The sequence below is a fragment of the Nannobrachium achirus genome (genome assembly GCF_963921795.1).
Source record: "Nannobrachium achirus genome assembly, chromosome: 23".
Classification (NCBI taxonomy): Eukaryota; Metazoa; Chordata; class Actinopteri; order Myctophiformes; family Myctophidae; genus Nannobrachium; species Nannobrachium achirus.
Genome location: NC_137830.1, coordinates 2,048,745 through 2,073,744, shown reverse-complemented (window position 1 = coordinate 2,073,744; position 25,000 = coordinate 2,048,745). Strand labels below are relative to the sequence as shown.

At 42.4% G+C, this 25,000-nt stretch overlaps 1 protein-coding gene and 1 pseudogene across 2 annotated transcripts in view; both read left to right on the top strand.

The window, feature by feature from the left end:
- LOC308308488 (uncharacterized protein) overlaps positions 1–16,522 on the top strand; it is a gene marked incomplete at both ends in the record, with an annotated part of 51,469 nt that extends 34,947 nt beyond the window's left edge. The window contains 4 exons of the mRNA XM_080753902.1: positions 11,695–11,943; positions 14,280–14,337; positions 15,214–15,667; positions 16,407–16,522. Coding sequence (XP_080610028.1) covers positions 11,695–11,943; positions 14,280–14,337; positions 15,214–15,667; positions 16,407–16,522 — 877 coding nt within the window. The remainder of the gene's footprint in view (positions 1–11,694; positions 11,944–14,279; positions 14,338–15,213; positions 15,668–16,406) is intronic.
- Positions 16,523–21,548: 5,026 nt separating this feature from the next.
- The window catches only part of LOC308308487 (L-serine dehydratase/L-threonine deaminase-like), a 17,032-nt pseudogene continuing 13,580 nt past the window's right edge, over positions 21,549–25,000 (top strand). Inside the window, exons 1-3 of the transcript XR_013963386.1 lie at positions 21,549–21,695; positions 23,247–23,283; positions 24,772–24,911. The product of XR_013963386.1 is annotated as an L-serine dehydratase/L-threonine deaminase-like (transcript). The remainder of the gene's footprint in view (positions 21,696–23,246; positions 23,284–24,771; positions 24,912–25,000) is intronic.

Genomic DNA, 25,000 nt, shown 5'->3' with positions numbered 1-25,000 from the left:
TACTGTGTTGTTTTCTCATCAGATTCTCATCGTCTCACACTGGACTCAAACACAGCACACAGAGTCCTCTCTCTCTCTGAGAACAACAGGAAGGCGACTCGGGTGGAACAGCCTCATTCATATCCTGGTCATCATGACAGGTTTGATGGATGGCCTCAGGTTCTGTGTACAGAGGGTCTGACTGGACGCTGTTACTGGGAGGTAGAGAGGAGTGGAAGGGTTCATATAGCAGTAACTTACAGGGGAATCAGTAGGAAAGGACAAGGTGAGGAATGTGGGCTTGGATTCAATAAAATGTCATGGAGTCTGACCTGTTATGATGGTAACCATGTTAACAGATACACTGTCACACACAATAGTAAGCTCTGCACTTACCTTCCTGATTGTCCCTCTGGCTCCAACAGAGTAGCAGTGTATCTGGACTGTCCTGCTGGGACTCTGTCCTTCTATCAAGTGTCTTCAGACACACTGATTCACCTGTACACCGTCCAGCACACATTCACTGAACCTCTCTATGCTGGGTTTACGTTTGACACTGACTCCTCTGTGTCTCTGTGTGAGGACAGACAGACAGACAGGCTGTGAGGACAGACAGACAGGCTGTGAGGACAGACAGACAGACAGACAGACAGACAGACAGACAGACAGACAGACAGACAGGGTGTATCATAATGTAATAATCAGGAACGGGGGGGGGTTATAGAATCAATATGGTTTGGTTTCCATAGCAATGGGGGGGGGTCTCTGTGTGTCTAACACATTTAAACATGAATATTGTACAGATTTATAGATCATGAATACAGTGGTTCTCAAAGTGGGGTCCGGGGACCCCCAGGGGTCCTTGAGGGGGTTCCAGGGGGTCCCCAGCAACGTTCATGTGTATAGCATCAAAATCAGTGTGACCACTTTAACCATTTACTGCATTCATTGACTGTTTGAAAATAGCGGATCTACAAGCTCACAACACGCCGCATCACGGCGTGTTGTGAGCTTGTAGATCTGCTATTTTCAAAAAATGTATCTTGTACAAATGGAGTCTCTAGAACAAAATGTTCAGATTGACATGAAAAGGTTTGTTCTCAACCTGTGGGTCTGGACCCCAGAGGGACCCCCAGGGGGACCCCCAGAGGGACCCCCAGGGGGTCCCCAGATGACAATGAAAGGACTTTTAAAAGTAATCAAACTATCAACTGGTTAAACATTGGACAAATATGTTTAAATGTTATTATTTTGGCGGTCGTGACCTATCATTTAAACATGAATATTGTATAGTTTTATTGATAATGAAAAAGATTACATTTACTCCAATGAAGGGTTTTGAAAACCATTGTATTTTACCTATAAAATGTAATTATAAAATGTAAAACATTTATGTTGAACCTTTCATGTATATTTACTGATATCTTCAATAAAATTAAACCAATGTTGTTGTCTTTACATTGTGCTGTTGTTACATCAATTAATACCATTGTGAAAATACAAAGAAAAATAAAGAAAAACATTTTAGACGTACATTTTTGCAGTGAGAGTTTTTTACCTTTCTGTACCGAGAGAAAACACTCACCTTTTGTACACTAAAAACTAAATTTTCGCTCAATCAATCAATAAAAAGATAACAAAGTCTATCCTTACCAAATACCATTATTATTTAGCATTGTGTTACAAGTTGTTCTTGTTTTTCTACATAAGGTGTCCTCCAGACTAAGCATTGTGTTACAAGTTGTTCTTGTTTTTCTGCATAAGGTGTCCTCCAGACTAAGCATTGTGTTACAAGTTGTTCTTGTTTTTCTACATAAGGTGTCCTCCAGACTAAGCATTGTGTTACAAGTTGTTGTTTTTCTGCATAAGGTGTCCTCCAGACTAAGCATTGTGTTACAAGTTGTTCTTGTTTTTCTGCATAAGGTGTCCTCCAGACTAAGCATTGTGTTACAAGTTGTTCTTGTTTTTCTGCATAAGGTGTCCTCCAGACTAAGCATTGTGTTACAAGTTGTTCTTGTTTTTCTGCATAAGGTGTCCTCCAGACTAAGCATTGTGTTACAAGTTGTTCTTGTTTTTCTGCATAAGGTGTCCTCCAGACTAAGCATTGTGTTACAAGTTGTTCTTGTTTTTCTACATAAGGTGTCCTCCAGACTAAGCATTGTGTTACAAGTTGTTCTTGTTTTTCTACATAAGGTGTCCTCCAGACTAAGCATTGTGTTACAAGTTGTTCTTGTTTTTCTACATAAGGTGTCCTCCAGACTAAGCATTGTGTTACAAGTTGTTCTTGTTTTTCTACATAAGGTGTCCTCCAGACTAAGCATTGTGTTACAAGTTGTTCTTGTTTTTCTACATAAGGTGTCCTCCAGACTAAGCATTGTGTTACAAGTTGTACTTGTTTTTCTGCATAAGGTGTCCTCCAGACTAAGCGTGGTCACCGTCGGTGCTGCCGCTAGGATCAGCGGTGGCCGCACCGCGGTGAGACACAAACACACTCGCTCAGTGAGTAAACGCTGCGCGGTATTTCACAAAGATGAACACAATCCATCTCTCACCGCCCGCGTACGCATGCACAAACCAGCACGCTGGCGGTGGATTTCACGGGACTGCGCCCGCTCGCCTCGCCGGTCTAAAAAGCCGCCCGCCTCTCATTGAAAATTAATTGCTAGGAGGCGGTGACCGCGCCTCGTCTGGAGGGCACCTTGTACTGTTTTATAAGACTGTCATTCAACTTATAACTCTTATGTTATAAGTTAAAAAAAGGACCCAAATTGCTTGACAAAAGCCTTTTTGAGACCTGAAAGCTTTTTATCCTTTTAGTTGACCGTTTACCAGTGAAGCGTACTGTCACCACACTGTAAGGGGGGGGGGGGGATTTCACACACACACACACACACACACACACACACACACACACACACACACACACACCCACACACACACACACACACACACACACACACGCACGCATGCCAGGACATTAACAACGTGAGATGTTTTCTCAAGTTGACTCGACTGACAGACAGTAAAGTTGAATTTGAGTCGACCGTCACTTTTATGATGTCATCATATTGATTGGGAGGGTTAGGGTCCTACTGCCAGATGTTATAATGTACACTGCTCAAAAAAATAAAGGGAACAGCCCAGGCCATGTGTACTCTGGCAAATGTCAATCGGGCTCCACGGTGTTGGGCTGTGAGCACAGGCCCCACTTGTGGACATCGGGAGACACAGCAAACCTTCTTGCCACAGTGCGCATTGATGTGCCATCCTGGATGAGCAGCACTACCTGAGCAACTTCTGTGGGTTGCAGATACCGCCTCATGCTACCTCTAGTGGTCAGGGCACTGGCAAAATCCAAAACTAACCAAAAATCTGCCAGAAAGGATGAGGACAGGCAAATGGTCTGTGGCCACCACCTGCAAAACCATTCCTTTTTTAGGGGTTGTCTTGCAAATTGTCTCATTTTCACCTGTTGTCTTTTCCATTTGCACAACAGCAGATGAAACTGATTCATAATCAGTGCTGCTTCCTAACTGGCCAGGTTGATATCCCAAAAGTGTGATTGACTTGGAGTTACATTGCAATGATTATGCGTTCCCTTTATTTTTTTGAGCAGTGTATTTATTGGGCTTGGTGCCAGCAAAAAGCAGCTTACCTTTGCGATGTTATAGAAAATTATCTATTGGTTCTTTCTAAACTAATTTATTTTATAATGGACGCTCAAATGTGTACTTTGGTCAAACTGGCGGCAGAGGGCAGCCTTATGCAAAGAATTCATGTGAATTGGGCCGTTCGGCTTGCCATCCATTCAGAGCATAGAAATGCATTTTCTAGAACAGATCCACAGAAAACAGCCAGGAAGTGATTTGGGACTCCATTATTGCTAACGAGCGGTGGATTTTTGAGAGCAGCGTTACAGGAGATGTTTTTACTGTACACGGCGGTGCGACCCCTCATCAGCTTACAGTCATCAGACAAGGTAAAAGAACGAGCCGTATTGGCAACAAGCTGGGTTCAGAGTATTTCTTATATAAGGCTGCAGCCACACTAAACTACCTATTTGAGTGGATTCCCCGTTCTGTCAATGCATTTCAATGAGAATGGAGCATTTTCTTTTTTTTTGCAGAAATCCTCTACTGCTGGGGTCTTCAACAGGGGCTCCGCGACCCCTAGGGGGTCCTCAGAGTTACTGTAGGGGGTCCTCCAAATCTTTGTGTGATAGAAACCTTTTTTTATTTTTTTATATATTAACCACTCGAACCATAGTGTCCAAGTTCTGAGAACTTTAGCCGAAAATAGCAGATCTACAAGCAGATCTACAACGCCTCGCAGCGCGAGGCGTTGTGACCTTGCAAAGAGGTTTGGTGTAGAGGGGAAAAAGAGCAGATTAAGAACAGAGTGAAAGGTCAAGTTTATTAAGTATTGACGGTTCAAGTGGTTAAATATCTGAAAACACAAATTGACATGAATCAAAAATACACTGATGATTGTGCTGTCAAACAATGAAACTATATGAAATCTATGAGAAGGTTGTGGGGGTCCTTGCTTCATCTCTCTCTCAACTAAGGGGTCCCTGCGTCATCTCTCTCTCAACTAAGGGGTCCCTGCTTCATCTCTTTCAACTAAGGGGTCCCTGCTTCATCTCTCTCTCAACTAAGGGGTCCATGCTTCATCTCTTTCTCAACTAAGGGGTCCCTGCTTCATATCTCTCTCAGCTAAGGGGTCCCTGCTTCATCTCTCTCTCAACTAAGGGGTCCCTGCTTCATCTCTCTCAGCTAAGGGGTCCCTGCTTCATCTCTCTCTCAGCTAAGGGGTCCCTGCTTCATCTCTCTCTCTCAGCTAAGGGGTCCTTCGGCTGAAAACGTTGAAGGACGTTGAAAACGCTTCATGCCCATTGAAATGCATTGGCTGAATGATGAATCCACTCTCATAGGTAGTTTGGTGTGACTTCCTAACTTAACCTGTTGATAGTTTTACTGCAGTACTTTTACCATGGCTGGTAGGAGTAGCATTATGTTTATTGTCCACCAGAGGGCAGCATTAGACTGAGGATCACAACCATGTGTTCTGTTATGATCTACATTCATTCTATTTGTTACAGAGCTGTAAGGGTCCATTTGGTTCCATGTGTACACTCTCAGAGTTACAGAGCTGTAAGGGTCCATTTGGTTCCATGTGTACACTCTCAGAGTTACAGAGCCGTAAGGGTCCATTTGGTTCCATGTGTACACTCTCAGAGTTACAGAGCCGTAAGGGTCCATTTGGTTCCATGTGTACACTCTCAGAGTTACAGAGCCGTAAGGGTCCATTTGGTTCCATGTGTACACTCTCAGAGTTACAGAGCCGTAAGGGTCCATTTGGTTCCATTTGTACACTCTCAGAGTTACAGAGCCGTAAGGGTCCATTTGGTTCCATGTGTACACTCTCAGAGTTACAGAGCCGTAAGGGTCCATTTGGTTCCATGTGTACACTCTCAGAGTTACAGAGCCGTAAGGGTCCATTTGGTTCCATTTGTACACTCTCAGAGTTACAGAGCCGTAAGGGTCCATTTGGTTCCATTTGTACACTCAGAGTACAACGTTATGGTCTGTGGTTCTCAAAGTGTGGTCTGGGTTACAGTCAGTTTGGGTAACTCAGTTAGATTGTGGTAAGAGCACTCGTTTTGTAGTTCACCACACACCAATCACCACCAGATGGCGACAACAGCCCATGCAACAGCCATTCACTAGTGTAGGCGCTGACGTCACTCGTTTGCGACTCTCTTTCCTTGTTTATTTACTAGCCTAGCTCGGCTGTGTTTAGCCATTAGCTTAATATGCCTAACTCTAACCCTAACCCTAACCCTAACCCTAACCTCAGTAAAACTATGCCTAACCCTAACCCTAACCTCCGTGGGCCGACCCTACGTTGTTGTTGCCTTTGTTGTGGATCAAAGCGACCGCTTGTTCCGCCCCGCGCCGCACGACGAGCGCTCCGTTTCTCGATCTAACAGTTTCTCTATCTAACCGTGACATATATATCTATGAGCATAACAGTGTCCCCCTGGCATAGTCTGGAGGAGTCGTGTTTTGAAAGATAGGCAAAGAGTAGTAGAGTAGCCTATACTGCTGGCATCTGTGCTTGGCTGTGTGTGCTTGTGACATCTGACTGCATGTCATGATACTGATGATACTGTAGGTCAGCCGTGTCCATATATGGAGTTCTACATTAGATATTAGATATTGTAACTATTTTTGCATGACATTGCTGTGCAATGAAGAATAAAATAGATAGGGCTCAAGTGGTTTATCAATATTTCGTGGAAAAAAATAGTTTAACACACACAGAAATAATAATTGCTTTATAACATAATTGATATTTGCAGCGGCCCTATAGTTTTCTGAACTGTACACATCTCTCTCATCAGTGAGTAGGCTAATCATTTGACCTTTACTAAATCATAATTCACTGTTTACACTTATAGCCCACTATTAATGACAAGGGACTTTGCACAGTGTGTGACCAGGGACGTGCTGGGCCCCTGATTCAGCCCGGGAAAAAGAGTTGGAGAGGCCCTCATTGCGCGCTATAGAGAGAGATCTCTCTCTCTAGCGCTGCTGCTGCTACTCAAAGATTTGTCATTTCAGATCATGACAAGTGACAAGCCAGTGGGCCAATTACATGAGTTATATTTCGTCGTTGTAGGGTGGAAACCTTGTATGTCCAAAACCATTTTAAAAATGATTTAAACTAGTGAAAACAGCCGATCTACAAGCTTGTAGATCTGCTGTTTTCATTACTTTTGTGCGACAGCCTTGTATGATGAAGCAGGGCTTTGCTTTGCGAAAAAATTTAAAAATGTAAAAATTTGAAACTTGGAGATACGAGATTTTCTGCCCGACAGTGACGATTTACAGCCCCCAAAATGTAACGAAGGCCGACATTTTATTTAACATTTTTTCCTAATGGCCGGCCTGGACCGGCCAGGAATGAACCGGCCGTTCGGGAGTTGTCCCGCTTTTCCCAATGGCCAGCACGTCCCTATGTGTGACTTGTCTTGAGGACAAGAGGTGAAGTCATTTTACAACCTTGGCAGGAATTCAAAGGTTGAAGTTTTTATGTTGACAGCTCAGAGGGCTGGAGTTACTCAGTGTGCATGGTAAGTTGCTTTGAAGGTAAGTTGTACTGAAATGTATAGGCTAATCACTGGCCAAAGAAAAAGAGTAAAAGTATACATTTTCAAATAATTATAGCTACATTCTGCTTGTTACTTTCATGTTTACCATTGTCTGTTGTCTTTTAATTCAATGTAGACTGCCTACATTCCATTTGTTTCATGCTCTCAGAGGGACAATTTTGTTTAGCGGTATTTATTGGACAAACACTTATAATTGTATATTTTATACATTTCAACAATACATTATGAATATTAATCAGGCAGAGCATAGTTAAGTAATCCAGTATGAGTAGTTTTAGTTCTTCTCTTATATACTACTAGAAGGTCGGCCGGCTACGCCGGCCTCCCCTCTAGGTCGTCGCGTTGCGTCTATAGGAGTAAATATTCGTCGAAAACAAATCCCTGAGGTACAGGGTGGCCACGATCTGATGTTTTTTTTGAGAAAAAAAAGTTTTTTGAGGAAAAAAAAGTTTTTTGAGAAAAAAAGTTTTTTGAGAAAAAAAAATTTTTTGAGAAAAAAAAATGTTTGAGAAAAAAAAAATTGAGAAAAAAAAATTTTAGAGAAAAAAAAATTGAGAAAAAAAAAGTTTTTTGAGAAAAAAAATTTTTGAGAAAAAAAAAATTGAGAAAAAAAAAATTTTCTCAAAAAAAAATTTTAGAGAAAAAAAAAATTTGAGAAAAAAAATGTTTGAGAAAAAAAAATTGGAAAAAAATAATTGCGACCGTCAGGGAGCAGTTTACTATGAAAACCTCCACCGGCCGTCCGTCCGTCTGTCCGTCGGTCACACGTCACACGTCACACCTTTGCCCTGCTCATATCTCCGCATCAGTATGACATCACACCACATGTGTACACAGACCTTTGTGTACGTTGCTGTGGCAACAGTCTGTTGTTGCTGGTCTGTTAGTGTACGTTAGCAACCACCTTAGCAACCATGGTTTTACCCTAGCAACCAACTGTTTACCCTAGCAACCAACTGTTTACCATAGCAACCATGTTTTTTTACCCTAGCAACCAACTGTTTACCATAGCAACCAGATACGCAGAGCAGGGATCTCCATATATGGGCATAAACAGGTGACATCACACTGATGTCAGATACTCAGAGCAGGGATTTCTCCATAATATATGGGCATAAAAGGGATTCTGTTAGGGATCTCCATATATGGGCATAAAAGGGATTCTGTTAGGGATCTCCATATATGGGCATACAAGGGATTCTGTTAGGGATCTCCATATATGGGCATAAAAGGGATTCTGTTAGGGATCTCCATATATGGGCATAAAAGGGATTCTGTTAGGGATCTCCATATATGGGCATAAAAGGGATTCTGTTAGGGATCTCCATATATGGGCATAAAAGGGATTCTGTTAGCTGTTAGTGATCTCCATATATGGGCATAAAAGGGATTCTGTTAGGGATCTCCATATATGGGCATGAAAGGGATTCTGTTAGGGATCTATATGGGCATAAAAGGGATTGTATCCCAGATGATGCCCTGTTAGGAGATCCACACTAACATAATCCATATATGGTCCTACTGACAGCTGCTATAAGCCAACCCTGGCGATAAGGTCGAAGAAATGCTTCTTTCCTGGCAAGAATTGCCCCTTTATACTGTAGGGCTCGTTTGTGTATTGTATGACATCACGCCACATCATCGGCTGAGGACTGTGTGATGTCATCATATCTCCATATATGGAGACATAAGTTGCTCATGCCCAAATATGGGCTGGTGAGGTCAGACTTAGTGTGATGCGTAGGTTATCTCCATATATGGAGATTCAACTTCAATGAGTAACCATGGCAAACTGTCAACTGCCCGTATGTCTTGATAATTGGTAAAACAAACGTTTGGCCTATTTGTGGAGATAACGGTCGCTTATCTCCCGATTAGGGAGTCTTACTGGTAATAATAATAATAAATAAAACGTATTGGTGATGCGCTGACGTGGTGTATACGGATGTTACTGCGATTGAGGTGAAAGAGAAAAGTGGAAAGTTGTGAGCTATTAGAGCTAACTATTAGCTATTTTTGTGTGTGTGTGTGTGTGTGTGTGTGTGTGTGTGTGTGTGTGTGTGTGTGTGTGTGTGTGTGTGTGTGTGTGTTCTGGCTACGCCCCCCTCGGTTGAAATTGGCACATGCAAACACAGTGGTGTCAAATTTCACTCTCTCTCTCTCTCGCTTGCCCGCCCCCCCTCCCCTGTTGCCTCCTCTCTCTCGTGCTTATAGCGGACGGCATAGGGTTAGGGGCTGTATTCCTTACGTCCTAGACAACGACTACCTATGAGTTGAAGTCGATGTAAAGGGGGCGTTAATGGCTGGAAGTGGGATGCGGCAATAGGAGGAATGTATATATAAGATAGATACTTTCTTCTTATCCAAGAAATGATGTCTCCTACTTGAGTCATTATTATTATTTGAACTTGAGTTGAGACAGTTTTTGGCTACTCTAGTCTAGTTCAGTGTGGTCCTCAACCTTTTCAGGCCTCGACCCCCAAAATAATCATATTTTAACTGGGGACCCCCAGACCCCCTATACCCTGACAAGAGTTGAGGCATTACATTTTGTATAACACGGTTCTATTGTGAAAACAGCAAATCTATATGCATGTGTCACATGTGAGCATGTAGACCTGCTATTTTCACAATTTCTGCCACTAATTGGTCTATTTGACCAATGTCATATTAGACCAATATGCCATATTAGAGGTATTAAAACATCCTTAAATTGTCACTTTAGAAAGGGGCAGATACCCTCCATAGCCTACACTTAAACTTAATGTTGGTTAAATTGTTTACCGTTAAGATAGAAAACAATGTTGCCCACATTACCATTAAGTTAATCATCTGGGGACCCGACCCACAGGTTGAGAACCACTGCTCTAGTCTACCCCTGGTTAAAAGTCACCTCCCCCTCACAACCAACCTAGCCAATCACAATGCTCCTGTCCCCCCGGGATATGGGGTCTAGTCTGCTTAGTAGTAGATTTGTGTCATGAATTCATGATCATTACTCAGACCACATGAGCAACAACATATAGAGCTTCATCTACGCTGTCAGTTGTCTATGTAATGTAAGTCTGCTTTAATATCATCTTAGACAACGTGACATAATTTACTGTAGATTAGATTAGTGCATGACATGTTGATCCATCCAAGTCTATGACCAACAGAGAAGTGCACTGTACGTTGGTACATATTAATAACGTAACATTAATGACCAGGATACCATCCACTGCAGACAGTGTGCATTCTTCATATATTCTGTACAATATTTCATGTACATCAGTACAGATTCAAGTAGGCTACACACACACACACACACACACACACACACACACACACACACACACACACACACACACACACACACACACAAACATATTCACTTTCCCCCCCTTCAAATATGCTGATAAATAGGATATCTTTGTTTAAACATGTAATAGTTTGTTTAATATCAAGGTGAACTTAAAAACTAAAATGATGTCTCCTCCAGACCATCTGTCACTCTGCAATCTGCTGGCCTGAGGATGTCACACCTATATGTAAACCTCTCCTGATCTATTTGTTCCCTGCATGATCAATGCTATATTTACTGTATCACTGTGTCCTTTGAGTAGCCTATTCTTCCTGTCCAATGATCAAGTCTTACCTCCTGTTTGAACCATTTGTCTGTCTGTAGGCCATGATTTGTTTATTGAGACTGTATTTAAACCGACTCTAATTTGACATGAGGGACTCAGTTGAGCCTGCCGGCCGTGAGGTTAGGTCAGTGCTTAGGACCTTGTGTCCTTTTTACTTGATTCTTTGCCATTCCTGGACTATGCTTTTTGAACTACTTTGAATAAATACTGCAAGGATTTCTACCTACATCACCTCCGGATTCCATCTTCTTTTATATTGTAGTAAAGGTTCTATCTTTCTTTTATTTGTATTTTATATTTATCAATGGTCCTTCGATGCGGGAAACAATATATTGGATTAAGCTGTCAGAGTACGCTTGCCAATTGACGTTTCAAACGAACCAGAGCTGAAACGAAAGAAAATGGACATTTGAGGTGATGTAGTGTTAGTTGTTTTTTTCAGTTATAGTTTTGGACAATAACTGCCAGGATGACTCCTGTTATTTTAACGGGGAAGAATCAAGCCCTGCTTCAAAGGATCGCTTTACTTGAAGCAGAGATTTTCCAGTTACGACAAGAACTGGACAAGCCTGAGTCAACCACTTCTCACAACATTTTGAGAGGACGTTTAACAGGACGGACAACTCGCCCTGTTGTCACTGATTGTGACTTACCGGCCTTTTCAAAGAACCGGGCTACGAAGACGGAAGCCCAGCATAATGCTTCCAAGAATGACATGGGCCGCCGCTTGCCCACCGAGGAGCGTCGGCGCCGCCGAGAACACGGATTATGTTTTTATTGTGGTGCGACAACGCACACTGTGCACGCCTGCCCCAAACTTCAATCAAAACTGACTTTCCGTCACCGACGTCGAGGCCGTTCCCGTCAATCACCAGAGATAGCTGTGATCAGCTGTGTTTCTGCACCAAGAGATCCAGCGGTTCCACGTCCCGCCGAGGAGAACGCATCCACCGACAGAGAGGCTGTCATCATGGACGCAATCACAGCGGTGGAAGATGCTGTCATCGTCAGCTTTGAGAACGCGCACGCTGAGGAGGACTCCGTGAACGCGACTATGGTACGTTCCACGGAGGCGGAGATAGCAGTGACCGTGACCGAGCCAAACAAGAGCGAGGACTTTGCTAAATCGGTTCCAGAAACGAACATCATCGCTATTAGGTACTCAGCTAGCACCATCAATATGGGGTCATCGGTATCATCTGGGGGGATTAATTCTCATAGTGATTTTTGGGAAGGTATACTCCCCTAGTACTAGGAAAAATGTGATAGCCATGCAGTGGTGGTAGCTTTTTCTGTGTTATCACTCATTATATAACCACATGCCAAAACACAAGTTTTCAAAATCCGAATGGAGCATTCTACCTCAAACTGATGATTCTCTCTTATTATTGATCCAATCTCTTTGAAAAATGGTTGGGATAAAGCTCAGACTATATATTGTTAAGCAAGGTTGTTCAAATTTGCATCTCTAGAAGTTTTTTCTATTACAGGCAGTGACAACATAGTGACTATAAAATTATGAAAGATGCAACAAAAAGGTTTCCTTTAGATTTTCATAAATAAAATAGTATAAGTAATGCATAGGCTAAAGGTTTGTATTTTGTCAGACATGCATATCACCAGGGATGGGGGATTGCTGATACAAGTAGCCACACCTGGCTGGCCTGAGTCAAACTAACTGGGCGGAGTGGAGCTAGGTGTGAATACACACACATGGTGTGCATTGAGTTAATTGATGCACACAGTATAAATAGGCCAGTCAGTGGTAGTGGGTCAGTCCTGCAAACAGAAGCAAGAGAAGAGCAACATATTTACATTTCAACTAGCTGACTCCCTTAAATAAAAAGAATGGAGAGTGATAAGCAGAAAGCATCGATTAAACAGTGCATCATACACCAGCAAACATCAAAAGATGATGATAAACATTTAGTTAGTCCTCAAGACTATAAATCCTGGGAAACATTATTAGAAGCAGCCAAAGTGAGAAACCATGCCCCAATTTTAGACATGGCTAAAGAACTTGGAGAAAAGGAAGTGCCAACTATATATTATCACAGAAAATGTAGAAGCCTCTTCACCATGAAGAAGGACTTGGAGTCTTTTAAAAAGAAAGCCAATGAAAGCATTATTGATGAAGATGTTGAGTATGCATGTCCAGCAAACAGGCCAAGTAGGAGATCTTCATCAGAATCAAGAGTGTATGATAAAATCTGCATTTTTTGTAAGAAAGTGAAGTTTCTGAAGGGCTCCAAGTCACGTGAAAAGCTTACACAAGCTGTACAACTCAGAGCTGACCAAACATTAAGAGAATGTGCAACCCAAAAGGGAGATGCAAATATCCTAGCAGCAACAAGCAGAGACATAGTTGCTGCAGAGGCCCATTATCATATGTCATGCTACAAGGATTATACACGAATCAAGAAAGGGGAACCTGAGTACAGAAAGAAAGATGAGGAAACAGATGGTGATGAACTGTATAAAGGGATTGAAAGGGAAGCATATCGTGATCTTTTTGAATATATAAGAACTGATGTTATACCCAATAAAATAATTGTACATGTCACTTCTTTGCTCTCAAAAATTGAACATTTCATGTTGTCTGGTGGAGTTACACTCTTGAGAGATTCTACAAGGAAGAATATTCGCAGGACTCTTGAATCTGAGCTGGGCAATGTAGTACATTTATTTCCAGATGATAAAGGAAAATTGTTGATGGTACCACAAAGTGTATCATTAAGGGATGTTGTCTTGGAAAATCAAGCTCTCCAGAGGGAACTTAAAGTTTGGAGGGCCAAGTCAACTAATATAAACAAGATCATAGATCAGACTTCATCACACATCAGATCAGTCATTAGACAGGACATGACTGTAACTCCCTGGCCACTACATCCATCCGATGTGAAAGATAGTGATATATCCATACCAGATCAACTTCAACGGCTTCTTGTTGGAATGCTGACTGGAAATCCTGACAGCAAGACTAAAACTCAGAGGGTTACTGCTCTGGTTCAGTCCTTTAGTCAGGACATAATATATGCTGTAACCTGTGGTCAATATAAGCCACCAAAGCACCTACTACTTCCTTACGCAGTTAAAACACTGACGAATAACACTGAGCTAATTCAGACACTGAATAGGTTGGGGCATGGGGTATCTTACTCCCAACTTGAAGAGAATGACACTGCTCTATGTCTCCAAAAGCTAGCAGCAGCATCCAACCAGAGAGTTGTCCTTCCAGCCTCCATCAAGCCTCATGTCTTCACCAATCTTGCATGGGACAATATTGATAGACTAGAGGAAACTCTCACTGGAAAGGGTACATCACATAGAGTAAATGGCATAGCCGTACAAGCCAATGTTTATGGACCACACCTGCCAAGTGCTGAGCTTCCACATATTGAGAAAGGTAAGCAGAGATCAGTCACCATTGAGGCCCCAGCCCTGGAAGTGTATGTAGCAGGTGCACGTGTGGGTCCACAGCCTCTCCCAACCAGGGAACACTGTGTCCAGGGAATGAAGGAAGCTGCTCTTTTTGCCAGCAAGAAGAACCTGGTGTGGACAATTGCAAGGCAAACTGACCCAGAGAATCAAGCAGTCCCAAGCTGGACTGGCTTTAATATCAGCGCTAGGGACCAAGAACCAATATCTCAAGATATAGTTGGGTATCTGCCAACTATCAATTCACCAGCCACCGAGTTGACCACCGTATTTGAAATCCTGAACCAATCAGAGCTTATCAGGAAGGAACTGCATTTAGAAACAATTGTGGTCATCATGGATCAAGCACTCTATGCGAAAGCAACTGAAATTGCCTGGAAGCACAAAGAGCTATTCTCAAACATTCTTCTCAGAATGGGGGCATTCCATACCATATGTAATGCTTTATCCATCCTAGGGAAGCGATTTCGGGATGCTGGTTTAAAGGACATATGCATAGAGGCTGGAATTGTCGCAGAGGGGTCCATCAACGGAGTCCTTGATGGTAAGCACTATAATCGTGCTGTTAGAGTCCACAAGTGCATATATGAAGCACTGATGAGACTTGCATGGGCAGAGTTCATACTGTGGGTTGAGGACAACATTCAACAGATGAGTGGGATGATCAAATCAGTCTTGGACAATGTGAAAGACATGGCCAGTGACTTCAACGAACATAATTTTAACAATCTGATGCAAAGTCCTCTCTTAGCTGAACTCATGACCCTGTGGAAAGACTTTCTGGAACACCTCCGTCACAACAATGGCGAGCTATCTGCATTCTGGATGTCATACATTGACATGGTAGACGACGTATTACTTGGTCTTCTGCGGGCATCACGTGAAGGGAACTGGGAGTTGCACCTCCATGCTATAAGGAACATGATTCCATGGTGCTTTGCCTATGATAAGATCAATTATGCACGGTACCTGTCCCCCTACTTTGCTCAGATGACAAACCTCCCAGAGAAAAATCCTTCAGTGTATGAGGCCTTCAAGACAGGGCAATTCTCAGTACAGCTGTCAAGTAACAACCCCTTTGGGCGGATCCCTGTGGACCAGGCTACTGAAGTCACAATTAACAAAGACACTCAGACTCCAGGAGGTACATCACGGTTCAGCCTGAATGCTGGAGCTGTCAGACGTTACTACATAACAGCTGAGCACCGCAGTGCATTCCTGGGACAGTTAAGGGAAATGGTGCAAGGCAATACATCCCAGCTTCGTCACACAGATTTACAGCAGCCAAGAATCCAGAAAGACGAGGAAGCAGTTTCAGCGGTGGTTAGCCTCATACATGGATGGGTCAACCCATTTGCAGAGAAGCGGGACCTCATTAGCATATCTACGGCAAAGGCAGCACTCAGGGACATAGCCTCTGATCTGCTGAAGGCATATGAGATTGGTGAGAAATGCTATGCAACTTTCAAGAAAGAGAGACTAGAGGAAGACCCACCAGCAAAGAAATTCCATGACCCAATGAAAACCAACAAGTTGAAAACATTCAGTGATATGTGTAAGAAGAGACAAGTGAAATCAAGCGGGAGGGAGATCATATTGAAAGCAGACAGATCTTTGTTTGGGCGCATCATAGTGATGGCACAAGGGCGCAGTCTACACATGGAACATATCCTTTCTCATCCTCTTGGACCATTGCCCTGGGCCTTGTCCACACCAGATGGATTGCTGAGAAAGACAAATAAGGCTACGTTGGCCACAACCTTGCAGAAAAATGTAGCCGTAGCAGAGCAACTCCCAGCAAACTCTGCTACAGTGGTTGATGGAATGAACTTGGTCCAAAGAGTGAAAGGTGATCAAGTTACTTTCAGAGATGTCGCCTCAACAATTCTGAGTATGGCCCTCAGGGAAGGCAGTCAGAGTTGCAGAATAGATGTTGTTTTCGACACATACAAGGAGAATTCTATCAAGAATAGTGAAAGATCTCAACGGGGTGAAGAGACTGGTCACGAGTTGCAAGGTATCACAGGCACACAGATGGTAAGGCAGTGGAGGAGCTTCCTGACAAAGGTCAGTATCAAAACCAGCCTGATTAAATTCATTGTGCATGAATGGAGGAAGGCAGAATATAGAGCAAAGCTACAGGAAAAGATTCTGTATGCAACTGTGGATGACACATGTTACAGAATCACATCTCAAGACAGCGAGGAGGTGTCTGCTCTTCAATGCCAACAAGAAGAAGCAGATGGTCGCCTTCTTCTCCATGCTGACCATGCCACAAGAGAGGGATACCAATCTGTAGTCATATGTTCAGAAGACACTGATGTATTCATTATGTCTTTAGCATTCTGTGACAGGATTAAGGCCCCACTGTTCCAGAAATGTGGCACAAGAACCCGTACAAGGCTTGTAGACATCAGGAAGGTTGCTGCCACTGTTGGCATGGAGGTTTGTAGAGCTCTCATTGGGTTGCATGCATACACTGGATGTGACACTGTAAGTGCCTTTGCAGGCAAAGGGAAAACAAGCGCCCTAAGACTTCTCACCAGCAACAGGGAAACACAGGACACATTCTTACAGTTGGGTCAAGAATGGGACCTATCCCCAGAACTGATGGACAAACTAGAGGCATTTACATGCCACATGTATGTCCCAAAAGCATCAACCAACAAGATCAATGAGCTCAGGTATCACCTTTTCTGTGCTAAAAAAGGTGAAATTGAAAGTCATCAACTCCCACCATGCAAGGACTGTTTAACAAAGCATGCAGAGCGAGCCAACTACCAGGCTGGTATATGGAGAAGATGCTTGGAGCAGGACCCACACGTTCCCAGCCCTGTTGGCAGAGGATGGAAGATGGAGAGAGAAGAAGAATCTGATCAGTTGGTGGTGCACTGGATGGAAGGCCAGCCTGCACCTAATGCTGTACTGGATCTACTGGCCTGTAACTGTCCAAAGAAATGTTCACTCCCAAAATGTGTGTGTGTTGCAAATGGCCTCAAGTGTACTGACATGTGTAGACTGGCAGCCTGTGAGAACCAGGGATCCACATCAGAGAGTGTGGAAAGTTCAGATGAAGACATGGAAGACATTGAAGAAAATGATTTTGATTACTAGGTTGTGAACGTATAAAACTTCGATAACTGAAGAATATCGAACACATCATATGATCTGTGTAATCGAGAAAATGGAGAGATTAAAGTAATTATCTTGTTATCTACTATCATAAACTAATTATTGTAATTTCACAAGTATGTTGTTTGCTAACAACAATGAAAGAATTGTCATTGATAAAAGTTAAAAATACTGTATCTCCAAATTAGGTTCTGGGGGATGAAGTAACAAGGTGTACCGTTAATATGGACATTAGACAAATGATATACTTATTTGAATTCCTGAATAAAGTCTCTACAAATACATGTAATTATATCTGTCCTAGAGTTTTCTTAACCTTTACTAAATAAACAACAGATCTATAAGGTGAAACTAATTCACTCAACTCAAATTGGGTACTGTACGGCGACTGCCACCAAAGGCACAGTTTTAAAAATAGAATTCTATAACAATATTTGATGAAAATAACTTGATCTCAGCTATCATAGTGACACATTTCAAAGATGAAGGATCACTGATGACAATATACCACTACTTTGAATATGTTTGTTGTACTTAATATTGGCCACTTTTCAGAACTGTTTATTTTCGTTTAATGTTATAAAATGCATGATAGCACTCATAAAGCTACCTGTGGTACAAGGCTATCACATATTTTCTGACTCTAGACATGTATACCTTGACAAAAATCACTATGAGCATTAATCCCCTCAGATGATACCGACCAACCCCAGTGGCTGACCGTCTATATCACCACTCCACTCACAACCACTGCCGACAGTGCGGGGATATCCTGCGAGGTTGTTGGTGGCTCTAGCAAGCAAATTGACATTTCTAAAGACATTATGTCCAAATGGATAGCCATAAAAGTTAAACCTATATCCACAAAGAGCCGACGTGCGCCACTTCCACCGAACTTTCCCAGAACTCAGATTGCGAGCTACTGATTATGCCTGCAAATTTAAATAACAAACTATAACATATTTAAAAGATGAGGGATTGATAAATAGGATATCTTTGTTTAAACATGTAATAGTTTGTTTAATATCAAGGTGAACTTAAAAACTAAAATGATGTCTCCTCCAGACCATCTGTCACTCTGCAATCTGCTGGCCTGAGGATGTCACACCTATATGTAAACCTCTCCTGATCTATTTGTTCCCTGCATGATCAATGCTATATTTACTGTATCACTGTGTCCTTTGAGTAGCCTATTCTTCCTGTCCAATGATCAAGTCTTACCTCCTGTTTGAACCATTTGTCTGTCTGTAGGCCATGATTTGTTTATTGAGACTGTATTTAAACCGACTCTAATTTGACATGAGGGACTCAGTTGAGCCTGCCGGCCGTGAGGTTAGGTCAGTGCTTAGGACCTTGTGTCCTTTTTACTTGATTCTTTGCCATTCCTGGACTATGCTTTTTGAACTACTTTGAATAAATACTGCAAGGATTTCTACCTACATCACCTCCGGATTCCATCTTCTTTTATATTGTAGTAAAGGTTCTATCTTTCTTTTATTTGTATTTTATATTTATCATATGCCGTGTAATGTATGGTCGGCGTCCCGTTTGTGACCGAACCTTTCATATTTTAAAAGATGCATAATTATCAGTCCTCACGAGGCTATTATTTAGGTGGTTATTATTGCAGAAGACACCCCCCCCCCCCCCCCCCTCTCTCTCTCTCTCTCTCTCTCTCTCTCTCTCTCTCTCTCTCTCTCTCTAGGATTCTCTCTCTGCTTTAGCGTTTGAAAACCATAAACACCAGACATCTGTTAGTGTATTTATTATTGCGATGTCCACCCACCAGGTGGCAGTGTAGCACAGGTTAGAAATGCAAGAAGACCACATGTTACATTCTTTTAAAATGTTATAAACAAATACACGTGTTGTACCTGTTAAATATGTTTAATTGGTATTTCACAAGACCTTTTCAATTAGGTAATTGCCATGTGGTAAAACAGTAGCCATAAATTATAACTTCCAGGAGAGGGCGCTAATATTCTGACGTTATAACGTCAGAATATTAGCGCCCTCTCCTCTCCATAATTTATGGCTAGTAAAACAGCTTGACATGGAATATTTACTGCTAAAAAAAACTGTCTATACAGTATTGTGATAGCAATGTATTATTGAGTGTTGTTCAATAACAAGGTCTGTCTCTCCAGCTCTTCAGTAAAAAGGAAATACATTTTCAGGTCATTTTCATACCAATTAATTTCTTTCTAGAGATGGAGGGGATATGATGAATGGGTTCTCCTCCTGACTGGCTGAGATTGACAACCCACCAAGTATTTTCTGTTTAGCTGGACGGTCTGGACCCCTAGACAAATACAATCTGAATATAGTATTTCTGTTTAGCTGGACCCCTGGACAAATACAATCTGTATTTCCCACCCAACACCCATATAGTTAAAGAGGTGGTGCCATAGTCTTGTACTTTTTCAGTTTTTTCTGTGTCTATGAAGTTAACATTATTCTAATAGACAAGGTGGGGTTATAAGTGTGCAGGTTTGTCTTCCCTGTGCATTTGTGTTTACTTCCTGAAAGCCTCTTAGGTTTCTTTCTGTCAGCTGCAGTGATGTCAGAGCATTTAAAGTGTTTCTCTCTGCAGTGATGTCAGATCATTTAAAGGGTTTCTCTCTGCAGTGATGTCAGAGCATTTAAAGGGTTTCTCTCTGCAGTGATGTCAGAGCATTTAAAGGGTTTCTCTCTGCAGTGACGTCAGAGCATTTAAAGGGTTTCTCTCTGCACACAGTGAGCTGCAGTGATGTCAGAGCATTTAAAGGGTTTCTCTCTGCAGTGATGTCAGAGCATTTAAAGGGTTTCTCTCTGCAGTGATGTCAGAGCATTTAAAGGGTTTCTCTCTGCAGTGATGTCAGAACATTTAAAGGGTTTCTCTCTGCAGTGATGTCATAACATTTAAAGGGTTTCTCTCTGCAGTGATGTCAGAACATTTAAAGGGTTTCTCTCTGCAGTGATGTCAGAGCATTTAAAGGGTTTCTCTCTGCAGTGATGTCAGATCATTTAAAGGGTTTCTCTCTGCAGTTACGTCAGAGCATTTAAAGGGTTTCTCTCTGCAGTGACGTCAGAGCATTTAAAGGGTTTCTCTCTGCAGTGACGTCAGAGCATTTAAAGGGTTTCTCTCTGCAGTGACGTCAGAACATTTAAAGGGTTTCTCTCTGCAGTGATGTCAAAGCATTTAAAGGGTTTCTCTCTGCAGTGATGTCAGAACATTTAAAGGGTTTCTCTCTGCAGTGATGTCAGAACACTTAAAGGGTTTCTCTCTGCAGTGATGTCAGAACATTTAAAGGGTTTCTCTCTGCAGTGATGTCAGAGCATTTAAAGGGTTTCTCTCTGCAGTTATGTCAGAGCATTTAAAGGGTTTCTCTCTGCAGTGATGTCAGAGCATTTAAAGGGTTTCTCTCTGCAGTGATGTCAGATCATTTAAAGGGTTTCTCTCTGCAGTGACGTCAGAGCATTTAAAGGGTTTCTCTCTGCAGTGATGTCAGAGCATTTAAAGGGTTTCCCTCTGCACACAGTGATGTCAGAGCATTTAAAGGGTTTCTCTCTGCACACAGTGTGAGCTGCAGTGATGTCAGATCATTTAAAGGGTTTCTCTCTGCACACAGTGATGTCAGAGCATTTAAAGGGTTTCTCTCTGCAGTGATGTCAGATCATTTAAAGGGTTTCTCTCTGCAGTGATGTCAGAGCATTTAAAGGGTTTCTCTCTGCAGTGATGTCAGAGCATTTAAAGGGTTTCTCTCTGCACACAGTGTGAGCTGCAGTGATGTCAGAGCATTTAAAGGGTTTCTCTCAGCACACAGTGTGAGCTGCAGTGATGTCAGAGCATTTAAAGGGTTTCTCTCTGCACACAGTGTGAGCTGCAGTGATGTCAAAGCATTTAAAGGGTGTCTCTCTGCACACAGTGAGCTGCAGTGATGTCAGAGCATTTAAAGGGTTTCTCTCTGCACACAGTGATGTCAGAGCATTTAAAGGGTTTCTCTCTGCACACAGTGAGCTGCAGTCAGAGCATTTAAAGGGTTTCTCTCTGCACACAGTGAGCTGCAGTCAGAGCATTTAAGGGTTTCTCTCTGCACACAGTGAGCTGCAGTGATGTCAGAGCATTTAAAGGGTTTCTCTCCACACACAGTGAGCTGCAGTGATGTCAGAGCATTTAAAGGGTTTCTCTCCACACACAGTGAGCTGCAGTGATGTCAGATCATTTCCACATCAACACCCCCCTCCTAGAGAGCGTCTCCATGTCCAAACGGCTGGGAACCCCCGTCTACCTGAAGATGGAGAGCTGCTAGCCCTCTGGCTCCTTCAAGATACGAGGGATAGGACACCTCTGCCAACAGGTAGCCTCCAGTGTTCAGGTAGCCTACAGGCCTTCACCTCTGCCAACAGGTAGCCTCCAGTGCTCCAGGGTTCCCAGACATTTTTGTCTCAGGGCACCCCATAAATATATATTTTTTAAATCCGAGGCACCCCTACATAATTCTCACGACTCACTCCCAGCACTTTATATTTATAGCATATCGTCGTTGTCGGGTGGAAATCTTGTATGTCCAAAACCGTTCATTTTGTATTTATCATCTATAAAATGTACTAAACTAGTGAAAACAGTAGATCTACAAGCACACAACACCTCACGATGCGAGGCGTTGTGTGCTTGTAGATCGGCTGTTTTCACTAGTTTTGTGCGACAGTCTTTACCAAAAGACGTACACATTTGAAACTTGGAGATACAAGGTTTCTGCCCGACAGTGATGATATTTTAGTGATTATGTTGCGAGGAAAACGTTGAGATAATCGCCATTTTGGTTAGAACTGACTGAAAATAACTTTGTACTTCAAGTTTAAAATGATACTAAATATTTGTCAAAATAAATTCCAAATATTATCAAATTATCTCACGGCACCCTTGGACTGCCGTCACGGCACCCCAGGGTGCCCCGTCACCCGCTTTGAAAACCTCTGCTCCAGTGACACAACAGTGGTGGAAAAAAGTATTCAATTATGCATTTGCTCGAGTAAAAGTATCAATACTGCAGTGTAGAAAATGAAATACTCTGTTACAAGTAAAAGTCCTGTCCAGAATTAATCATTTACTTGAGTAAAAGTAGCCTACAAAGGTTTTGGTATAAAGCACCAAACGTAGAAAGAAAGTACTCATTATGTGGAATGTCTCGTTTCACAAGTTTTCGAATGTATAAATTGTAGACAAGTCTTTTGAAATGAGCAGATCTACAAGCTCACAATGCGTCGCGATGCAACGCAGTGTGAGCTTGTACAGATCGTTTGTAGATCGTCTATTTTCAAATGGCTTAATGTATGTTTAATAAAGATCTAAATATAGAAAGTGACCAGTAACTAAAGTTTTCAAATAATTGTAGTGGAGTTACAGTAGGCCTACTCCGGTACTCAGGGACCCCCACTACCTGTTCATAGATTCCATATAGTTTATTCGTTTGACAGCACAATCATCAGTGTATTTTGGATTCATGTCAATTTGTGTTTTCAGATATTGAACCACTTGAACCGTCAATAGGCTACTTAATAAACATGACCTTTCACTCTGTACTTAGTCCGCTCTTTTCCCCCTCTACACCAAACCTCTTTGCCGAAAATAGCCGATCTACGAGCTCACAACGCCTCGCAGCGTGAGGCATTGTGAGCTTGCAGATCGGCTATTTTTGGCTAAAGTTCCCAGAATATGGACGCTAGGGTTCAAGTGGTGGAAAAAAAAGTTTCTATCACACAAAGATTTGGAGGACCCCCTGTAGTAACTCTGAGGACCCCCTAGGGGTCCCGGACCCCCTGTTGAAGACCCCTGTCATAGAACATATGAACACACTCATTCCTTTCCTCTCTTTTTTTCTCCTCCTCTCGTCTCCTTTTCTCTGCAGCTGGCCAGGCAGTCTAAAGGAGTGGTCTGCTCTTCAGGTGAGAGGATTAACCCATTTAGGCCTAGAATTATTGAATGCTTTAACCAGTGAAACATAGCAGATATACAAGCTCACAGCGCGGCACCGAGTGCCGCGCTGCGAGTTTGTACATCTGCTATTTTTGAAAAAGTTGTGAAAATGTGTGCAAATCTTTGAATATTATGTATTATCAAAGCGAACGTTTGTAACTCAAATTTTGCTTCTGGGTGGTCCCTGGAACTAAATATTTTGAGATGGGTGTCTGTGGCCAAATACATATCATTTTGGGCGTCCTTCACATGAAAAGGTTTGAGAACCGCTGACATAGTAGTCTCTCAAGAACAGACTAACTGAGCTCCATTTAAGTGAAAAGGACCTTTTCTTTGACGATGGCTGGCCAGATTGCCGTCATAGGAACATACGTTTTTCAAAAAAACCTTAGTAGGATTCAAAAGACACTTATAGAATCGGCTGAAAATTCAAATTTTCATGATTTTTCAAAAATAGCAGATCTACAAGCTCGCAAGCTGAGCTTGTATATCTGCTATTTTTCAATAGTTAAAGCATAAAATAATGATACACAATAATGTGTAACCGTTCTAAATGGGTTTGAAGCTCTCAGTGTGACTGATTTGGGTCATGTGGATTCCATGGAGCAGGATTTCACCAACTTGGTGTGAAAATGTAACTAGAACTGCACTCTGTCCTGTCCAGGTGCCAACTTGCGACGTGTGCACTCTTGGCCATGTATGGCCTATGCCAGGGGTCTTCAACGTTTTCAGGCCAAGGACCCCTTAGTTGAGAGAGAGATGAAGCAGGGACCCCCACAAGGCCACAACCTTTTCAAAGATTCCATATTGTTTCATCGTTTGAGAGCACAGTCATGTATTGTGTATTTTGGATTCATGTCAATTTATATTTAAACACTTGAAACGTCAATACTTAATAAACCTGACCTTTCACTCTGTACGTAGTCTGCTCTTTTTCCCCTCTACACCAAAAACTCTTTGCAAATAGCAATCTAGAAGCAAATAGCAGATCTACAAGCAGATCAAATAGCAGATCGGTTAACTCGTGTCAGATCGGTTCTCTGAATAAGATCACTAGGGTTCAAGTGGTTAATATAAAAAAGGAGAAGAAAGGTTTCTATCACTCAAAGATTTGGAGGACCCCCTGTAGTAACTCTGAGGACCCCCTAGGGGTCCCGGACCCCCTATTGAAGACTGTTTTGTTTTCTCACTCAACATTAAACATACCAACATACAGTATACGTGTGTACAGGGTATCATTCTGCACATTTCTAAAGTGACAAATATTAGAGGCAGAAATTGTGAAAATAGCAGATCTACATGCTCAAAACATGAGGCGTTGTGAGCATGTAAATCGGCTATTTTCACAATGATCAAGTCAAACTAAATGTAATGCCAACTCCTACAATTGTTTAAGCTTGGGAACCAGTGTGTTAGAGAGTATAAGAGATGCCCTGCGTGCTGTGCTGTCTGTACAGGGGGCAACGCGGGCATGGCAGCAGCCTACGTGGCCAGGAAGATGGCACTGCCAGCCACCATCGTGGTGCCCGCCTCGTCTCCTCAGCTGGTGGTGGACAGACTGCGGGACCAGGGAGCCACTGTCAACATAGTGGGCAAGGTGGGCATTATATATAGGCTACTATCACTGTCAACATAGTGGGCAAGGTGGGCATTATATATAGGCTACTATCACTGTCAACATAGTGG